This window comes from Bubalus kerabau, chromosome 19, assembly GCF_029407905.1.
Source record: "Bubalus kerabau isolate K-KA32 ecotype Philippines breed swamp buffalo chromosome 19, PCC_UOA_SB_1v2, whole genome shotgun sequence".
Taxonomy (NCBI): Eukaryota; Metazoa; Chordata; class Mammalia; order Artiodactyla; family Bovidae; genus Bubalus; species Bubalus kerabau.
In genome coordinates, this window is record NC_073642.1 from 57,038,731 (window position 1) to 57,059,591 (window position 20,861).

The window sequence follows — 20,861 nt, forward strand, 5'->3', positions numbered from 1 at the left end:
CCTTTGTGTGAAGAGAAAGATCAAAATAAATATTGCTGTAAGCTGTTACCCAAGAGTGTACTGCCTCCATTTTCCTCTAGGAGTTTGATAGTTTCAGGTCTCACATTTAAGTCTTTAGTCCATTTTTGAATTACTTTTGAATATGGTGTGAGAAAGTAGTCCAGTTTGATTCTTCTGCCTGTAGCTTTCCAGTTTTCCCAAAACTAATTACTGAAGAAGTTTTCTTTCCCTGCACTGTACTTCTTGCCTCCTTTGTCATAGATTCATTAATCATGTAAGTGTGGGTTCATTTTTGGGCTCTCTTCCATTCCACTGATCTGTGTGTCTGATTTTTGTGCCAGTACCAGAGTTTTAGTTACTATAGCTTTGTAGTACAATTTAAAATCAAGGAGCATTATACCTTTAGCTTTGCTCTTCTTTCTCAAGATTGTTTTGGCTATTTAGGGTCTTCTGTGTTTCCCTACAAATTTCTTAATGATTTGTTCTAGTTCTGTGAAGAATGCCATTGGTATTTTGACAGTGATTGCATTGAATCTGTAAATTGCTTTGGGTGGTATGGTCATTTTAGCAATGTTAATTCTTTTTTTTTTTTTTTTTAATCCATTCAGCCACTGTCTTTTGATTGGAGTATTTAGTCCATTTAGAGTAAAATTATTGATAGGTATGTATTTATTAGGAGAAGGCAATGGCAACCCACTCCAGTACTTTTGCCTGGAAAATCCCATGGACGGAGGAGCCTGGTAGGCTGCAGTCCATGGGGTCGCTAAGAGTCGGGCATGACTGAGCGACTTCACTTTCACTTTTCATTTTCATGCATTGGAGAAGGAAATGGTAACCCACTCCAGTATTCTTGCCTGGAGAATCCCAGGGACAGAGGAGCCTAGTGGGCTGCCGTCTATGGGGTCGCACAGAGTCAGACGTGACTGAAGTGACTTAGCAGCAGCAGCAGTGTGTATTTATTACCACTTTGCTTATACATGATTATTTAAAGTTGATAATCTATTAAGTTTGATGATATCTTAAGTAGGTCTGACTGAGGTTCTTTTCCAATTACTGCCTCTGCACTGGGACTAGGAGCATGTGAGATTTGGTGTGTGTTCTTTAAGAGCAGAGTCTCTGTTTCCTACAGTTCTCTGGCTCTCCCACACACAAGCTGCACTGGGCTTCAAAGCTAGATGTTCTGGGAGCTTGTCTTCCCTGTACATCAGTCTAGGGAGCCCGATGTGGGGTTTGGACCCCTTGCTCCTTAGGGAAGACCTCTGCAATTGTGATTATCCTCCCATTTGTGGGTTGCCTACATGGAGGTATTGGTTTTGGCTCTACAGTGACTCTATCCCCCCTCCTACTCATCTTGTGGTTCCTTCTTTAAATGTTTACTTGTGGGAAATCTTTTCTGCTAATCTTCTGTTCACTCCATAGACAGTTACTCTGTAAATAGTTGTAATTTTGGTGTGCCTATGGGAGGAGGTGGGCTCAGGGTTTTCCTGCTTTATTTTGGCCCTGAATCATCATTACTTTTCTTAAAGCTACCCAGGTGACTCTTTCCATAAGATGAAATTATTTATTTTTACTCTGGGCTTCCCTGGTGGCTCAGAGCGTAAAGAATCTGCCTACAATGCAGGAGACCTGGGTTCAATCCACTAGCAACCCACTCCAGTATTCTTGCCTGGAGAATTCCATGGACAAAGGAGCCTGGTGGGCTACAGTCCACAGGGTCACAAAGAGTCAGACACAATTGAGCAACTAACACTTTCACTCTCACTCTGCATTCCACATAGCATTGTATCAAAGTGGGAGCAAACGAATAAACATGAAAAGGGAAGGTGAGGAAAATGAGGATAAATACAAAATCCAGGACTGAGGTTTTTTCCTATATGCAACAGAGTCACAAAGAGTCAGACACGACTTAGTGACTGAACAGCAATAGCACTATCAGTTCAGTTCATTTGCTCAGTCACGTCTGACTCTTTGCGACCCCATGGACAGCAGCACGCCAGGCCTCCATGTCCATCACCAACTCCTGGAGCCTACTCAAACTCATGTCCATTGACTTGGTGATGCCATCCAACCATCTCATCCTCTGATGTCCCCTTCTCCTCCTGACTTCAATCTTTCCTAGCATCAGGGTCTTTTCCAATGAGTCAGTTCTTTGCATCAGATGGCCAAAGTATTGGAGTTCCAGCTTCAGCTTCACTCCTTCCAATGAATATTCAGGACTGATTTCCTTTAGGATTGACTGGTTGGATCTCCTTGCAGTCCAAGGGACTCAAGAGTCTTCTCCAATACCACAATTCAAAAGCATCAATTCTTCAGTGCTCAACTTTCTTTATAGTCCAACTCTCACACCCATACATTACTAAAATGCACTATAGGTGATCCAAAAAATTGGGCAATCAATCAGACAAGTGAAAAAGAAAACCCTAATCAGTTATATTCCTCAGCGTTCATAAACTTAAAACAAGCAACTTTTTAATGAAAAAATACAAATGTTCTTACTAACACTGAACAAAACTTTTTGCTTGATGGTTCTCATAGAGTGTGATGCAATAAATACTACCTTCTATAATATCTCTACAAAAGATGCAAAAACTGACTTTATAAAGCCATTGTTTATGATGACCTCCAATATGGCTATAGAAAAAATATAATTCCATATTTCTATACCACTCTTTTGTTGTTGTTCAGTTGCTCAATTGGGTCCAACTTTTTGCGACCCCATGGACTGCAGTGCACTTCTGTAGTGATTAGGTGATGGCTTCTCTGTCCATCACCTACTCCCAGAGCTTGCTCAAACTCATGTCCATTGAGTTGGTGATGCCATCCAACCATCTCATCCTCTGTTGTCCCCTTCTCCTCCTGCCTTCAATCTTCCCCAGCATTAGGGTCTTTTCCAATGAGTCAGCCCTTCACATCAGGTGGCCAAAGTATTGGAGCTTCAGCTTCAGCATCAGTCCTTCCAATGAATACTCAGGGTTGATTTCCTTTAGGATTGACTGATTTGATCTCCTTCCTGTCCAAGGGACTCTCAAGAGTCTTCTCTAGCACCACAGTTTGAAGGCATCAATTCTTCAGTGCTCAACCTTTCTTATTGTCCAGATCTCACATCCATAAGTGACTACTGGAAAAACCATAGCTTTGACTAGATGGACCTTTGTTGGAAAAGTAACGTCTCTGCCTTTTAATGACACTGTCTAGGTTTGTCATTGCTTTTCTTCCAAGGAGCAAGTGTCTTTTAATTTCATGGCTGCAGTAACCATCTGCAGTGATTTTGGAGCCCCCCAAAATAAAGTCAGCCACTGTTTCCACTCTTTCCCCATCTATTTGCCATGAAGCGATGGGACCAGATGCCATGATCTTCATTTTTTGAACATTGAGTTTTAAGCCAGCTTTTTCACTCTCCTCTTCCACCTTCATCAAGAAGCTCTTTAATTCCTCTTTGCTTTCTGCCCTAAGGGTGGTGTCATCTGTGTATCTGAGGTTATCGATATTTCTCCTGGAAATCTTGATTCTAGTCTGTGATTCATCCAGCTTAGCATTTCTCATGATGCACTCTGCATGTAAGTTAAATAAGCAGGGTGACAATATACAGCCTCGACACACTGTTTTCCCAATTTGGACCCAGTCTGTTCCATGTCTGGTTCTAATTGTTGCTTCTTGACCTGCATACTGATTTTTCAGGAGGCAGGTAAAGGTGGTCTGGTATTCCCATCTCTTGAATTTTCCACACTTTGTCACAATCTACACAGCCAAAGGCTTTAGCAGAGTCAATGAAGCAGAAGTAGATGTTTTTCTGGAATTCTCTAGCTTTTTCTATGATCCAATAGATGTTGGCAATTTGATCTCTGGTTCCTCTGCCTTTTCTAAATCCAGCTTGTACATCTGGAACTTCTCAGTTCACATACTATTGAAGCCTAGCTTGAAGGATTTTGAGCATTACTTTGCTAGCATGTGAAATGAATACAATTGTGTGGTAGTTTGAACATTCTTTGGCATTGACCTTCTTTGGGATTGGCTTCCCTGGTAGCTCAGATGGTAAAGAATCTGCCTGCAATGCATGAGACCCCAGTGATTCCTGGGTTGGGAAGATCCCCTGGAGAGGAGATAAATTACCCATTCCAGTATTCTTGGGGTTCTTTGTCGGCTTAGATGGTAAAGAATCTGCCTGCAATGCGGGAGATGTGGGTTTGATGCCTGGGTTGGGAAGATCCCCTGGAGGAGGGGATGGCAACCACACTTGGCAGACCTTTATTAAAAATTACCCATGTATATTTAAATCTTTGCCTCATCAGATTGTGAGCCCTTGAAGAGTCATGATTATTTCTTAACTATCTCTAGCACTTAGCAGAGTACAGCATATCATAGTTTACAAAATTTGTTGAAAGAATAATACAACTTTTGCTTTACTTTTACCTCCTGGCATTTACCTCGAACAGTATCCAGTAGTGTTCCTTCAGTGGTATAAATATTTAATCCATATTGTAAAGTGATTCTTACTAACCATTCTTCTACAGCTGCAATATCTGAAAACAAAAGGCAAGCAATTAGTTTTTTTTGTACATCATGTTGGTGAAATTTAAGACTATTCGAACCTGGATCTCCTGCCTGACAGGCAGATTCTTTACCATCTGAGCCACCAGGAAAGACCCATATGAACATTACTAACAACAATTACCTTTTATTTCCCTATCATTTTGATTGAACTTATATATGTTTTACTATAAACATTTTGATGATAAAATAAGGACAGAAGAATTATGACGTGATCTTATCAACAGAGTAATGAACCCAGAGAAAAATATTTTAGAGCATAATTTTTCTTGAGAGCTGTTGTAACTTGGTAAGAAGCAAATTGTGATACTTCAAGTGAAATTGTGTAATACTTTTTGAAAGCAGACCATGGTTAATTAAAATACTTAGCATATCAGAAGTTTCCTGGTTGTCCAGTGGATAGGACTGTTTCGCTGCTGAGGGAACCAGTAGAGTTCAATCTCTGGTTGGGCAAAAAAAGGCTAATAAAATTGAAAGGAGAAATAAATCCACACAACTATAGCTGGTCCCTTCAACACTCCTCTTTAAGTAACTGACAAAATCAGTGAGGATATAGAAAAGCTGAATAACACTATCAACCAACTGATCCAATCGACTTTAATAGAACACTCTATTAAAAAAGAACTTTTTAATAGTACTTTTTTTTTCCAAGTGCACAGGGAAGATTCACCAAATGATCATACAAAATATATTCTCAGAACATAATAGAGTCAATCTAGAAGAATCAGTAACAGAAAGATATTTGGAACATTCCCAGATATATGGACATTGTACAACAGAATTCTAAATAACACATGTCAAAGAGAAAGTGACATGGGGAATTAAAAAATAATTTGAATTGAAAGAAAATGAAAACACAACATACAAAAATTTATGAGATGCAGATAAAGCAGTGCTGAAGAGAAATATATAGTGGTAAAATATTTATATTAAAAAAGAAAGATCTCAAATCTGTTATCTGAAGCAGTAGTAACAGCCTTATAAAGTGTCAAAGAGTAAATATTTAGGTCTTCGTGGGCCATGTGGTCTCTGTCTCAACACTTCAACTCTGCCATGGTAGCACACAAGCAGCTATAGAAAACATAAATAAATGAGCATGGCTGTGTTCCAATAAAGCTAATTTACAAAGCAGGCAGCAGACCGGATTTGGCCTGGAAACTGTAGTTTGTCAACCCCTGATCTAAAGGTTCCCAACTTAAGAAATTATGGAAAAAAAGCAGCAAATAAAATGTAAAGGAAGTAGAAGCATGATATAAAGAGTAAAATCAATGAAATGTATAGAAAAACAATAGCCATAATCAATGAAATCTAAAGATGCTTCTTTGAAAGGATCAATAAAATTGATGAATTTCTACCAGACTAATCAAGAAGGAAATACAGATGCAAATTACTCATATTAGAGATGAAATATGGCACATCACTACAGACTCTTTATGGTTAATGAAAGAACACCACAAAAACTTTTATGTTATAAATTCAACAACTTAGATGAAATGAAGTTTCTTAAAAGATACAAACTGCTAAAACTCACTTCAGAATAAATGGAAACTTTGAGTACTTCCATATCTATTAAGGAAATTGAATTTGTAGTTAAAATCTTCACACAAAGAAAACTCCACACCCAGAAATCTCCACTGGTGGTGAATCCCAAACATTTAATGGGCTTCCCTAGTAGCTCAGATGGTAAAGAATCTGCCAGCAATGGGAGAGATCTGGGTTTGGTCTCTGGGCTGGGAAGATCCCCTGGAGAAGGGAACAGCAACCAACTCCAGTATTCTTGCCTGGAGAATTCCGTAGACAGAGGAGCCTGGCAGGCTATAGTCTATGGGGTCACCAAGAGTCAGACACAACTGAGTGACTTTCACTTTCATATAAAAATTCTTACATAATATAGGGGGGGAACTCTGCTCAACTCATATTTATTTATATATCTCCCTTAAAAGCCTGCAAATTTACTTTCTGACCAGATACTTACCAGTCAGGATTTCAAAAATCACAACAAGCAAATCAAACACCTGTGAGATTCTGGCAGCGCCCTCCTGTGTTTCATTTTGGCAATTAAACCAGAACTCCCTTTCAAAGAAGCTTCTGTGCTGTATTTCCTAGAATGAGGCTCATTGTTTTTCCACTTGAACTCACCCACTTGAAAAGCAGACCCCAAAACCAAGAACTCAGTCCCAATATCACCACATAAATCATTTTCATTCTAGCAATTGTACAATTAATGACCCCCAAAACTGCACCCCACTCCAGTACTCCTGCCTGGAAAATCCCATGGACGGAGGAGCCTGGTGGCTGCAATCCATGGGGTCGCTGAGGGTCGGACACGACTGAGCGACTTCACTTGCACTTTTCGCTTTCATGCATTGGAGAAGGAAATGGCAACCCACTCCAGTGTTCTTGCCTGGAGAATCCCAGGGACGGGGGAGCCTGGTGGGCTGCTGTCTATGGGGTCACAGAGTAGGACACGACTGAAGTGACTTAGCAGCAGCAGCAGCAAAACTCCTTTATTTAACAGAATGTTTCAAGGCAAGGTAAAATTTCTAACATCCCTGTCAGCATCTGCCAAATGTCTTCTGTGGGAATCAGTAATATTTCACCCTTAAAGTCCTAGAGATGACCCCACCTGGCAAGCAGAGCCAAATCCTACCAGGGAGTAATATGGACAAAGAGCTCCTTGCTGGTCCCAGAACTGCTGTCAGACCCAGAAACAATAAAATTACTCCTTACTCATAAACACTGTCCAACAGAGAGGCTAATATAAAACTTAGAAGCCCATCTTTCTGCACAGGTTTCTGGATAAAAATGTGTTTTTTTTTAAAACTCTGTGATTCAGACCAAAAGATTATTATTAAAAAGAAAATCAAGAAATGGAAACAAGTTTCTAGTAAAAGCTTCCTAGAAGACAGATTCCAATATGATAAAAACGATCTAGATAAGTTCTTTTGTCTAGAGGAATGCAATATTATCAGTCCCTTTCACAAGCCCTCCTGAATCTCCTTAGTAGACAACATTTCAACTCAGAAATCCAAGTGAAAATTCCTTTGAAAGGAAAGAAGTGACGTGGCTGGGAAACCACGTGCACCTTGGCGAACATTTTCCTACCCACCAAGAGCTTGGGCTGGTCAAAGACATTCTTGAAGTCATCGGGAACAGAGGATTGGAGATTTGGTGTCTGAGCCCATGTGTTCTGGGTTCCATATCTGGGGCTCAAGAGCCAACAGGATCCTGTGGGACTCATGTAAGGTTTTCCAAGGCGATTAAGATTCTAAAGTTCCTAAAGCTCAGTAAGAACTCAAGGCTGGTATCACCTGTGCTGGGCTTCCTTGACTCCTCCCAAAGTTCTGCGCACCCTTGGTTTTCAACTTAAAGCTGAGCACTTTAAGCACTTTAAGCACCAATGTTCATCAGCCCCAGCATCCTAAACAGCTGAGCAATTCATGTGAAAAAGCATTCGTGTCGTCGTGTCGTGAAGTCGCTCAGTTGTGTCCGACTCTGCGACCTCAGGGACTGTAGCCTACCAGGCTCCTCCCTCCATGGGATTCTCCAGGCAAGAGTACTGGAGTGGGTTGCCATTTCCTTCTCCAGGGAATCTTCCCAACCCAGGGACTGAACCTGGGTCTCCTGCATTCCAGGCAGACGCTTTAACCTCTGAGCCACCAGGGAAGCATTACCAGATACCAAAACGAAATAAAAACATTACAAGAAAATAAAACGCCAGATTGATAATTCTAAGAACCCGCTAGCCAAATGAGTCCAGCAATACACAAAAAGGATAATGCATCATAACTAAGAGTTGTTTATCTTAGTATTGCAAGGCTGGTTCAGAATTCAACATAAATCAATGGAATCCTCCATATCAAGAGATGAAAGAAAAAACTCCTTATAATCATCTCAATAGATTCAGAAAGAGCATTTAACAAAATTCAACACCAATTCATGAACTCAGCAAATTAGAAATAGAAGGGAACTTCCTTAGCCTAATAAAGGGCATCTACAAAATACTTACATATAACAACACCTTAACTAATGAGGAAAGGTTGAATATTCTCTCCCGAAGTTGGAAACAAGGCAGTGATATGCTCTCTCATCATTCCTACTTAGCATTGTACTGGAGTTCCCATCAGTACAATAAGGCAAAAATAAAGAAGTACATAAGAAAATAAATATGTAAATTAAAAAATGAATACATATTAGAATGGAAGAAATGAACTTATCTCTATTTCTAGATGGATGATTATCCATGTAGAAAATCCCAAAGAGTATAAAAGGCTGTGCATGTGTGTTAAGTCACATTAGTTGTGTCTGATTTTTGCAACACTGTGGACCATCAGGATCCTCTGTCCATGGGATTCTCCAGGCAAGAATACTGGAGTGGGTTCCCGTGCCCTCCTCCAGAGGATCTTCCCGATTCAGGGATCGAACCAGTGTCTTTTGTCTCCTGCATTGGCAGGTGGGCTGTTTACCACTAGCACTGCCTGGGAAGCCCCATACAAAAGGCTACTTGAATTAATAAGTAAATTGAGCAAGGTTGCAAAATATAAGGTCACATTACAAAAATCATTTGTATATTTATATATTATCAATCAGTTCAGTTGCTCAGTCCTGTCCAACTCTTTGCAACCCCATGGACTGCAGCATGACAGGCTTCCCTGTCCATCACCAACTCCCAGGGTTTACTCAAACTCATGTCCATTGAGTTGGTGATGCCACCCAACCATTTCATCCTCTGTTGTCCCCTTCTCCTCCCACCCTCAATCTTTCCCAGTATCAGGGTCTTTTCAAATGAGTCAGTTCTTCAAATCAGGTGACCAAAGTATTGGAGTTTCAGCTTTAGCATAAGTCCTTCCAATGAATATTCAGGACTGATTTCCTTTGGGATGGACTGGTTGATCTCCTTGCAATCCAAGGGACTCTCAAGGTCTTCTCCAACACCAAAGTTCAAAAGCATTAATTCTTCGGTGCTCAGCTTTCTTCACAGTCCAACTCTCACATCCATACATGACCACTGGAAAAACCATAGCTGTGACTAGATGGATCTTTGTTGGCAAAGTAATGTCTCTGCTTTTTAATATGCTGTCTCAGTTGGTTATAACTTTTCTTTCAAGGAACAAGCATCTTTTAATTTCATGGCTGCAGTCACCATCTGCAGTGATTTTGGAACCCCCCAGAATAAAGTCAGTCACTGTTTCCATTGTTTCCCCATCTATTTCCCATGAAGTGATGGGACTGGATGCCATGATCTTAGTTTTCTGAATGTTGAGCTTTAAGCCAACTTTTTCACTCTCCTCTTTCACTTTCATCAAGAGGCTTTTTAGCTCCTCTTCACTTTCTGCCATAAGGGTGATGTCATCTGCATATCTGAGGTTATTGATATTTCTCCCAGGATTCTTGATTCCAGCTTGTGCTTCAGCCAGCCCAGTGTTTCTCATGAAGTATTCTGCATATAAGTTAAATAAGCAGGGTGATAATGTACAGCCTTGACGTACTCCTTTTCCTATTTGGAACCAGTCTGTTGTTCCTTGTCCAGTTCTAACTGTTGCTTCCTGACCTGCATACAGATTTCTCAAGAGGCAGGTCAGGTGGTCTGGTATTCCCATCTCTTTCAGAATTTTCCACATTTTGTTGTGATCCACATAGTTCAAAGGCTTTGGCATAGTCAATAAAGCAGAAATAAATGTTTATCTGGAACTCTCTTGCTTTTTCAACAATCCAACAAATAACAATTGGAAACTAAGATATTAAAAATAACCATTTAAAGTAATACCAAACCCATGAAATACTTAGATACAAAATTTTAAAAAGCATAGGCACTATTTCTATACTGAAAACCACAAAACCCTGATGAAATAAATCAGTGGAGATGTAAATAAATGGAGAGATATACTAAGTCCATGGATTGGAAGATTGAATAGTGTTAAGATGTCAGTTCTCCCTAACAAATCTATAGATTCAATGAAATTCTGATTAAAAAATTTTTTTTTGCAGAATTGTTTGCAGAACTAAACAAATTGATGGTAAAATTTACAATGGAGCTATAAAAAAACTAAAGGAACAAAAGAAAAAGATTGAAAAACATTGAGGGGATAATATTACTCACTATAAGCTTATTATTAGTTCCCTGGTAGCTCAGACAGTAAAGTGTCTGCCTACAATATGGGTAGACTTGGGTTTGATCCCTGGGTCAGGAAGATCCTCTGGAGAAGGAAATGGCAACCCACTCCAGTAATCTTGCCTGGAAAATCCCATGGACAGAGGAGCATGGTAGGCTACAGTCCATGGGGTCACAAAGAATCGGACATGACTGAGTGACTTCACTTTCATTTTCATAAGCTTATTATTTATAAAGCTAAAGTAATCAAGTGTGGTATTGGTAAAGGATAGAGAGTTCAATAATAGCAACTCAGTGGAGACAAAATACCTTTTAATGACAAAGATATGGGAATTAATGGATATCCATATTTCCCCCATATTTACCTCAGTCCATATAATGTGCAAAAATTAACTTAAATTCATTCATAGGCCTAAATACAAAGCCTAGAACCATAAACTTCTAGAGCTTTTATGTGGGGCAGGCAAAGATTTCTTAGCTATGATGCCAAAACTAAAATCCATAGGAAAAAAAACCTGATAAATTAGACTTCATCAAAATTAAATCTCTGATCTACAAAGAACATTCTTAAGAGATTAAAAATATAAGCCTGAGAGAAAATATCTATAAACTGTATATCTGATAAAAGAGTTATATCAGAACATATAAAGAACTTGAAAAAAATTGAATAGTTAACTCACCAAATGGCAAATAAGCCCCCCAAAATATGTTCAATTCATTAGTTATTTGGCACATGCAAATTAAAAATATAATTGAATATCACTATACACCTATGTCTGCAAAGAGTCGGACACGACTGAGCAACTGAACTGAACTGATACACCTATTAGAATGGCTAAAGCAAAGTACATATGTATTGATACATATTAAAAATGTATGTAAATATATATACATACTATATAAATATGCACATATATATGGGTTTCCCTGGTGACTCAGTGGTAAAGAATCTGCCGGCAATGCAGGAGACGCAGGAGACTCGAGTTAGATCCCTGGGTGGGGAAGATCCCCTGGAGGAGAGCATGGCAACCCACTCAGTATTCTTGCCAGGAAAATCCCATGGACAGAGGAGCCTGGTAGGCTACAATCTATGGTGTTGCAAAGAGTCAGACACAACTGAAGTGACTGAGCATGCATGCACACATATGTATACATGTGTTCAAATACATGTACATATACTAAGTGCTGGCATGGCTCCAGATAACCAGGTGATGAAAGTAAAAAATAATATAACTACTTTGCAAATAGTTTGATAATTTCTTATAAAGTTAAACTCACACTTATCATATAACACAGTAATCCTACTATCTGGTAATAGCCAAATGCAACAAAAATTTGTATTCACACAAGAATCTATATGAGAATGCCTATAGTAGCTTTATTCATAATTGCCAAAAACTAAAACAAACTCCAAATGCCCTGCAAAAAAAATAAACTAAGGCACATCTATACAGTGGAATAATAGCCAGTAAGAAAATGAAAGAAACTGTAACAGATAAACCTCAAATGAATTATGCTAAGTGAAAGTAGCCCAGCTCAAAAGGCTACATATTCGATGATTCCATTTATATGCCCTGGAATAAACAAAACAATAGGAACAGAGAACAGACCTGTGGTTCCCAGGGCCCAAGAGACAAGAGTTGACTACTGGTGGGATAATCTTATTGGATGATGGAACAGTTCTAAATCTTGATTCGTGATTACCCAATTGTGACAACTTATAGAGCTAGGCACTTAAAAGGGTGTATTTTACTGAATGCAAAGTATACCTTATTTCAAGGTGAAAAAAAGGAACAAATTGTGAAGTATAAATGGAGAGACTCTTTTTACTTTTTACTGTCTTCCCCATTTTCCAGTTATCACCAAATCACCATATAGATCCATAGGCCTGTTAAATCATTCAAAAATGGAGCTAATAATAGTACCTAACACATGCCTGCCTTCTAAGTCACTTCAGTCATGTCCAACTCTTTGCAACCCAATGGACTGTAGCCTGCCAGGCTCCTCTCTGTCCATGGGATTCTCTAGGCAAGAATACTGAAGTGGATTGCCTTTCCTCCTCCAGGGGATCTTCCTGACCCAGGGATCAATCCCATGTAGCAGGCAGGTTCTTTACCACTAGTGCCACCTGGGAAGCCTACATAACACCTACTGAGTAATAAATGAATTAAGATAGATAAGGTGTTTAGAGTCACGCTGTAAATATAAGAATTTAGTAAATGCTCCGTGCTGGTTCTACTACTACCAAGAAGATTATTTTTCTATCTTTGTTACTGATGCTACATAAACTACCCTTTCCAAGATTTTACATGTACACCTTGTGGCTCAGCTGGTAAAGAATCCGCCTGCAATGAGGAAGACCTGGGTTTGATCCCTGGGTTGGGATGATCTGCTGGAGAAGGGAAAGGCTGCCCACTCCAGTGTTCTGGCCTGAAGAATTCCATGGACTATACAGTCCATAAGATTGCAGAGTCGGGCATGACTGAGCAACTTTCACCTTCACTTTCTTTCTTTCTTTCTTTTTATTTTATTTTTAAACTTTACAATATTGTATTGGTTTTGCCATATATCAACATGAATCTGCCACAGGTATACACGTGTTGCCCATCCTGAACCCTCCTCCCTCCTCCTTCCCTGTACCATCCCTCTGGGTCGTCCCAGTGCACCAGCCCCAAGCATCCAGTACCGTGCATCAAACCTGGACTGGCAACTAGTTTCATATATGATATTATACATGTTTCAATGCCATTCTCCCAAATCATCCCACCCTCTCCCTCTCCCACAGAGTCCAAATGACTGTTCTATACATCAGTGTCTCTTTTGCTGTCTCATATACAGGCTTATTGTTACCATCTTTCTAAATTCCATATATATGCATTAGTATACTGTATTGGTGTTTTTCTTTCGGGCTTACTTCACTTTGTATAATAGGCTCCAGTTTCATCCACCTCATTAGAACTGATTCAAATGTATTCTTTTTAATGGCTGAGTAATACTCCATTGTGTATATGTACCACAGCTTGCTTATCCATTCATCTGCTGATGGACATCTAGGTTGCTTCCATGTCCTGGCTATTATAAACAGTGCTGCGATGAACAGTGGGGTACATGTGTCTCTTTCCCTTCTGGTTTCCTCAGTGTGTATGCCCAGCAGTGGGATTGCTGGGTCATAAGGCAGTTCTATTTCCAGTTTTTTAAGGAATCTCCACACTGTTCTCCATAGTGGCTGTACTAGTTTGCATTCCCACCAACAGTGTAAGAGGGATCCCTTTCTCCACACCCTCTCCAGCATTTATTGCTTGTAGACTTTTGGATCGCAGCCATTCTGACTGGTGTGAAATGGTACCTCATAGTGGTTTTGATTTGCATTTCTCTGATAGTGAGTGATGTTGAGCATCTTTTCATGTGTTTGTTAGCCATCTGTATGTCTTCTTTGGAGAAATGTCTATTTAGTTCTTTGGCCCATTTTTTGATTGGGTCATTTATTTTTCTGGAATTGAGCTGTAGGAGTTGCTTGTATATTTTTGAGATTAGTTGTTTGTCAGTTCCTTCCTTTGCTATTATTTTCTCCCATTCTGAAGGCTGTCTTTTCACCTTGCTTATAGTTTCCTTTGTTGTGAAGAAGCTTTTAAGTTTAATTAGGTCCCATTTGTTTATTTTTGCTTTTATTTCCAATATTCTGGGAGGTGGGTCATAGAGGATCCTGCTGTGATGTATGTCAGAGAGTATTTTGCCTATGTTCTCCTCTAGGAGTTCTATAGTTTCTGGTCTTACGTTGAGATCTTTAATCCATTTTGAGTTTATTTTTGTGTATGGTGTTAGAAAGTGTTCTAGTTTCATTCTTTTACAAGTGGTTGACCAGTTTTCCCAACACCACTTGTTAAAGAGATTGTCTTTAATCCATTGTATATTCTTGCCTCCTTTGTCAAAGATAAGGTGTCCGTAGGTGCGTGGATTTATCATCTCTGGGCTTTCTATTTTGTTCCATTGATCTATATTTCTGTCTTTGTGCCAGTACCATACTGTCTTGATAACTGTGGCTTTGTAGTAGAGCCTGAAGTCAGGCAGGTTGATTCCTCCAGTTCCATTCTTCTTTCTCAAGATTGCTTTGGCTATTCGAGGTTTTTTGTATTTCCATACAAATTGTGAAATTATTTGTTCTAGCTCTGTGAAGAATACCGTTGGTAGCTTGAAAGGGATTGCATTGAATCTATATCACCTTCACTTTCAATGCTCAAATTCATGGCATGGCAGCAAATGAGAAATGATTGAGGAAAAAGTGAATGAGCAAATATGGTCTCCTTCCCCCTGAATATTTTCTTTCCTGATTTCTAGTCTATTACTAATATTAGATCATCCTCTTCTATTACATTATGAAGTAAAAGTCACTCAGTCATGTCCCACTGTTTGAGACCCCATGGACTGTACAGTCCATGGAATTCTCCAGGCCAGAATACTGGAGTGGGTAGCCTTTCCCTTCTCCAGGGGATCTTCCCAACCTAGGGATCGAACTCAGGTCTCCTGCATTGCAGGAGGATTCTTTACCAGCTGGGCCACAAGGGAAGCCCATTATATTATGAGCTCAAATATATCTCTATTTACTCAATCCAGAAGTTGCATCAAGATAGGCAGATATTATTTGGTCTCCTTTTCTAAAATACTTAAATTTTCAGATCACCTTTGTTCCTCCCTAGGTGATCTTAGAAATCAATGTATTTCTGAAATTAAAATTTGTAAATAGGAGAAGTGAAAATAACAAGTGATCTTCACTTCTTCAATTGTCAAACTAATGCCAATATTAGGCCAAGCAACCAGAACGATCCATCATTAGACTGTACTCCCTTGCTCCTTTTTTAATGGAGTAGAATTTCCAGGATGAATTATTTGAAACAAAAATCACAAAAAATTCCAGTAGATTAATTTGAAAAAACTGAGATGAATGAAGGATAAAAATAGTGATATAATCTAGGTTAGCTGTCATAACATGGGGGCTTCTTTTTCAATCTTTTATTTTCAGTGTTTCCTCAAATAGAGTCTTTTCCATTCTTTCTGCCTACTGTCACTTCTCCCCTGCCTTTTACTCTGTAGGACACATAATTTGGTTCATCCTTTAACTTCTTCCATAGAACGGTTGACCTGTATGATTCCCCAATTCCTCATCACCTGCTACATTTGACTGGCACACAAGAGGGTGCCCAATCAATTCTGGGGCAGTTGAAGACACTTTTCTGGGAATTTTGAATTGGGCTGGCCCCTAGGAAATATAAATAAAAATTTGACAGCAGTGAATTAGCTTTATAAAACTAATCTGAAAAATGGAAATATATATATAGAGATATAGAAAATATAGAAAAGAGAAACAGGGTGAAAATATTCCCTGGGTTCTTGATGGCACTCCATTTTTTACTTCTAATTCCTTCCTATAGTTTGGCTTCATTTTTGTCTTTGGGTTTCACAACAAAAAGAAATTTAGTATTTTTCCTTTAGTGAGGTCAAGATGGTTTCTGTTTCTTGCACCTACCAAATTAGAATAATATACCCTTTATCATTTTTAAACTATGGGTCTGTATCTCATGCCTGAAGATCTACTAGCCCAGTCCACTAGCCCAATATTCACACCTTCTGGAATTTCATTTTCCTCCTTTCCTTTAGGTATTTACAGTAGCATATAAACTAGGCTATCACATAGCACTTAATAATAGAGGCAACAATAAAATAATATATTACATTTTTAAATTAATGTTTCCATTTCATTAAAATTAATTGGTACCTGAATTTCTCAATACTATAAATTTTAAGTTCTAGAAAATGAGTCTACTTTAAATAAAGAATAATATAAACTATGTATATCAGAACCATTCATGTATAATAAATTGCCAGATAAAACACAGGAAGCTCAGTTAAATTTGAGTTTCAGATGAATCACTAAATAACTTTTAGTAAAATGTATGTCCCAAATATTCCAGGAGACATTAACATGAGATAGCATAATTTTTAACATGATAAATGGTTTTTATTTGATAAATTTGGCAATCTATACCCATGAGTAAAATAATTAATTTAGATCACTCTTACCTGTATTTTTTGTAATGTTTTCTCTGGGAATATCAATCAACCAGTAAACCCGATCACTGTACTTGAATAAAGAAGACGTGAGAAAACAGTGTCTTACAATGTTGATAGCAACACTTATTTTGGCATAGTCTACCTCATATTTAAAAACCAAAATTAAACAAAAACATCCAATGCAAATATCCTTTACCCAGAAATTTCACTCCTGGGAATTTAGCTTACATTATATTCACATATGTGTGAAATGTGTTGAAGGATATTTTCATCATTACTTTTGATAGTATTAGAAGATTGAAAATAACTAAAAAATAACTAAAGTATTCATTATATAAAGTTATATGTAAGAATATAGTCAAAAAATGGAACATGATACAGCCAAACTCAGGTAGCATAAAGCTGAAGCATTACTGGCTTATGTGTCAGAGGACAGAGCCTGCTGCTGACAGAAAATTTAGAAATTTAAGAGGAAAATACCAGGAGCAAGGAAACTGCAAAATACTGATCTAAGAGTTAAATAAGAATGTGAGAGTTTGACCATAAAGAAGGCTAAGCACAGAAGAATTGGTGCTTTCAAACTGTGATGCTGCAGAAGACTCTTGAGAGTCCCTTGGATAGCAAGGAGATCAAAACAGTCAATCCAAAAGAAAATCAACCCTGAATATTCATTGGAAGGACTGGTGCTGAAGCTGAAGCTCCAATATTTTGGCCACCTGATGGGAAGAACCGACTCATTGGAAAATACATAGATGCTGGGAAAGACTGAGGGCAAGAGGAGAAGGGAGCGACAGAGTATGAAATGGTTGGATGGCATCACTGACTCAATGGACATGAGTTTGAGCAAACTCTGGGAGATGGTGAAGGACAGTGAAGCTTGGCATGCTGCAGTGCATGGGGTCACAGAGTAGGACATGACTAAGCAACTGAACAACAACAAGAGTTAAATATAAATTCTTTCCAAATTCTTGGGCAACACAAGTGCAGGGGAGAGCCTCAGAAGGCCATGTTAAAAAAAAAATCAGCAGTGGAAACTAAAAGAACTAAGTAGACATATTAGCTGCTGAAACCATAGGTAAGACCATTTGCAATTTGTGCCAGGGTGTCAGGGGATGTTCAACTTTAAGGAATCCAGTATGTTGCACTTTTCTTCCTTTGTGTGCTATTTCTCAAGGTTTCTTTGTTCCTTATTAGTTCCTATTCTGGGAACGAGTAGAGCTGCATGCAGTTCTTAGGACTGAGATCATGAGAAAGGGTACCTGCCTGGATTCCTCTCAGTGGCTCCCTTCAATGACTCTTTTCAGTGTCAGCAACCTTGTATGTATGACTATCCATTTTGTTGCAATTGATGGGATTTCATCCTTTGTAATGGCTAGTAGTCATTTTACTAAAGATATATAAGCCTGAATTTCTGCTAATAAAATACACTTGTTTCACTAGAGACTCGGGTCCCCGTGTCTTTCTTTCTCTTTCTCTCTCTCTAGCTAATTCTCTGGAGCATAGAAACCTGCCGAGCTCACTTTCCTGCCTGGGCTTTCAAGACCTCTTCAAGAGGACGCCCTATGCCTCCGTGAGTGGTACAAGCCCTGTCCTAGGGGTTAAATATGAATTGGTTCTTTATTGGTTCTCTGCATAACCCAGGGGATACTAGTCTCTTTCTTTCTTTTGCTTTCTTATCATTGACTCCGGACCACCAGGTTCTGGTCCATTAAAGGACCACAACACCAGGGCAATTATTTTAGATCACTACCAACAAAAACAACAGCAAATTCTTATAAGAACATAGCAGAATTCAGAGTTGTTACAGCTTACTATTGTCAATGTCACTTTTCTATCAAAAATAACAGGATATGAAAAGAAACAGAAGCATGTAACTAATATTCAGGTAAAAAAAGATAAACCATAAACTGATGCAGAATGAGTTCAGATACAGACAAAGACTTCAAAGAAGCTATTACAAATATGTGAAGAGATTTAGGGAAAATTTGTTAATGAAGGAAAGGATAGGAAATCTAGTACCGAAATGAAAAATAAAATCAAAAAACCAAGTGGAAATAATGAGGTTGAAAACTGTAACAGATAAAATGTTAACTGTGTGTGTTAGTTGCTCAGTCGTATCTGACACTTTGCGACCCTGTAGACTGTAGACCACCAGGGTCCTCAGTGGATTTTCCAGGAAAGAGTATTGAGTGGGTAGCCATTCCCTTCTCCAGGGGATCTTGCCAACCCAGGGATCAAACCTGGTCTCCTGCATTGCAGGCAGATTCTTCACCATCTGAGCCACCAGGGAAGTCCTGTCAATTTTCATATACTATAAAAACTCAGTTGTTGTTGAGGAGGAAACTGAGGTACACTGACCTCCCCCCACCTCAGGCCTCTATTTGGCAGTCCACAGTCTAGCCTACACCCTCCTACTCTCAGTGGAATGAGTCGCATGCAAGAAGAATTTTGCCATGGGGGAGGGTCTCAGGAGCTCTCCTGGTGGCCTGTGTTGGGGAGAGGCTGGGCAGGGTCAAAGGCTGTGGATGGGGGAGCAGGAGGAAGGGTGTGGTTAGAAATGGCAAAAGAAAGAATAAGTGAACTTAAATATATAACAACTGAGATTATTCAGTATGAAATAGGGATAAAATGATTAAAGGAAAATAGATGGAGCTATAGAGATCTGTGGGTTGATAAAACATTTTCCAAAATGTGCCCAATTGAGCTTTTGGTTCAAGATGGTGGAGTAGAAGAACATGTCCTCATCTCCTCCTGTGAGAGCACCAAAATTGCAACTAGCTATTGAATAACCATCAACAGGAGGACACTGGAACCCACCAAAAAATATACCCCATGTCCAAAGAAAAAGAAGCTGCAGCAAGATGGTAGGAGGTGTGCAATCATGATAAAATCAAATCCCATACATGCCTGGTGGGTGATCCACAGACTGAAGAACAATAATACCAAAGAAGTTCTCTCACTACTGTGAAGGTTCTGAACACCGCTATTGTGAAGGCTGGGAAGCCTGACAATCCAACAAAGGGAGTGGGAATCCTCAGGAATCTGGCCTTGAGGGCCAGTGGGGTTTGATTATAGGCCTTCCAGAGGACTGGGGGAAACAGAGATTCCAGTCTTTGAGGGCACATACAAAATTTTGGTGCAGCAACACCCAGAGGAGAGGAGCAGTGACCCCATAGGAGACTGAACCAAAACTACTTGCTAGTGTTGGAGGGCCTCTTGTAGGGGCCTAGGTCAGCAGGGGCTCACAATTGGGATGGCGGCACTTGGCATAAACTCTCTTGGAGTTCACCATTAACCCTACCATAGAGCCTATAGACCCCAGGGCTGGGTCACCTCAGGCCAAACAACTACCAGGGAGGGAGTGCAACCCCACCTATTAGCAGATAATTGGATTAAAACTACTGAGCAAGGCCCTGGCCACCAGAGCAAGACCCAGTTTTTCCCAGTCCCTCCCGTCAAGAAGCTTACACAAGCCTCTTAGCCTCATCCATTAGAGGGCCGACAGAAGAAGCAAAAGAAGCATAGTTTCACAGCAGCTGAAACAAAAACCATATCACAGAAAGTTAATCACTATGAAAAAGCAGAAAGTTTTGTCACAGATGAAGGGATAAGATAAAATCCCAGAAAAACAACTAAATGAAATAGAGATAGGCAACCTTCCAGAAAATGAATTCAGAATAATGATAGTGAAGATGATCCAGGATCTTGGGAAAAGAATGGAGACAAAGTTCAAGAAGATGCAAGAAATGTTTACCAAAGACCTAAAAACTAAAAAACAGACAAACAGAAATGAATAATACATTAGAAAGAATCCATAGCAGAATAACTGAGGCAGAAGGATGGATAAATGACCTGAAGGACAAAATGGTGGAAATCACTGCCATGGAACAGAATATAGAAAAAAGAATGAAAACAGCCTAAGAGACCTCTGATAACACTAAATGCACCAACATTTGCATTATAGGCTCCCAGAAGGAGAAGAGAGAGAGATAGGACCTGAGAAAATATCTGAAGAGATAATACCTGAAAACTTCCCTAATATGGGAAAGGAAATAGTCAACCAAGCCTGGGAAGCACAGAGAGTCCCAGGAATGATAAACCCAAGGAGGAACAAACTGAAACACATAGTAATCAA

At 39.3% G+C, this 20,861-nt stretch overlaps 1 protein-coding gene and 1 non-coding gene across 2 annotated transcripts in view; both read right to left on the reverse strand.

Annotated features, from left to right (window-relative positions):
- Positions 1 to 20,861, reverse strand: part of CATSPERB (cation channel sperm associated auxiliary subunit beta) — a 126,403-nt gene that overhangs the window by 95,351 nt on the left and 10,191 nt on the right. Inside the window, exons 4-5 of the mRNA XM_055555899.1 lie at positions 16,736 to 16,796; positions 4,425 to 4,520 (exon numbers count right to left, since the gene is read on the reverse strand). Coding sequence (XP_055411874.1) covers positions 4,425 to 4,520; positions 16,736 to 16,796 — 157 coding nt within the window. The remainder of the gene's footprint in view (positions 1 to 4,424; positions 4,521 to 16,735; positions 16,797 to 20,861) is intronic.
- On the reverse strand, positions 8,143 to 8,214 carry TRNAS-GGA (transfer RNA serine (anticodon GGA)). The gene has a single exon. It is a non-coding gene; the product is annotated as a tRNA-Ser (tRNA).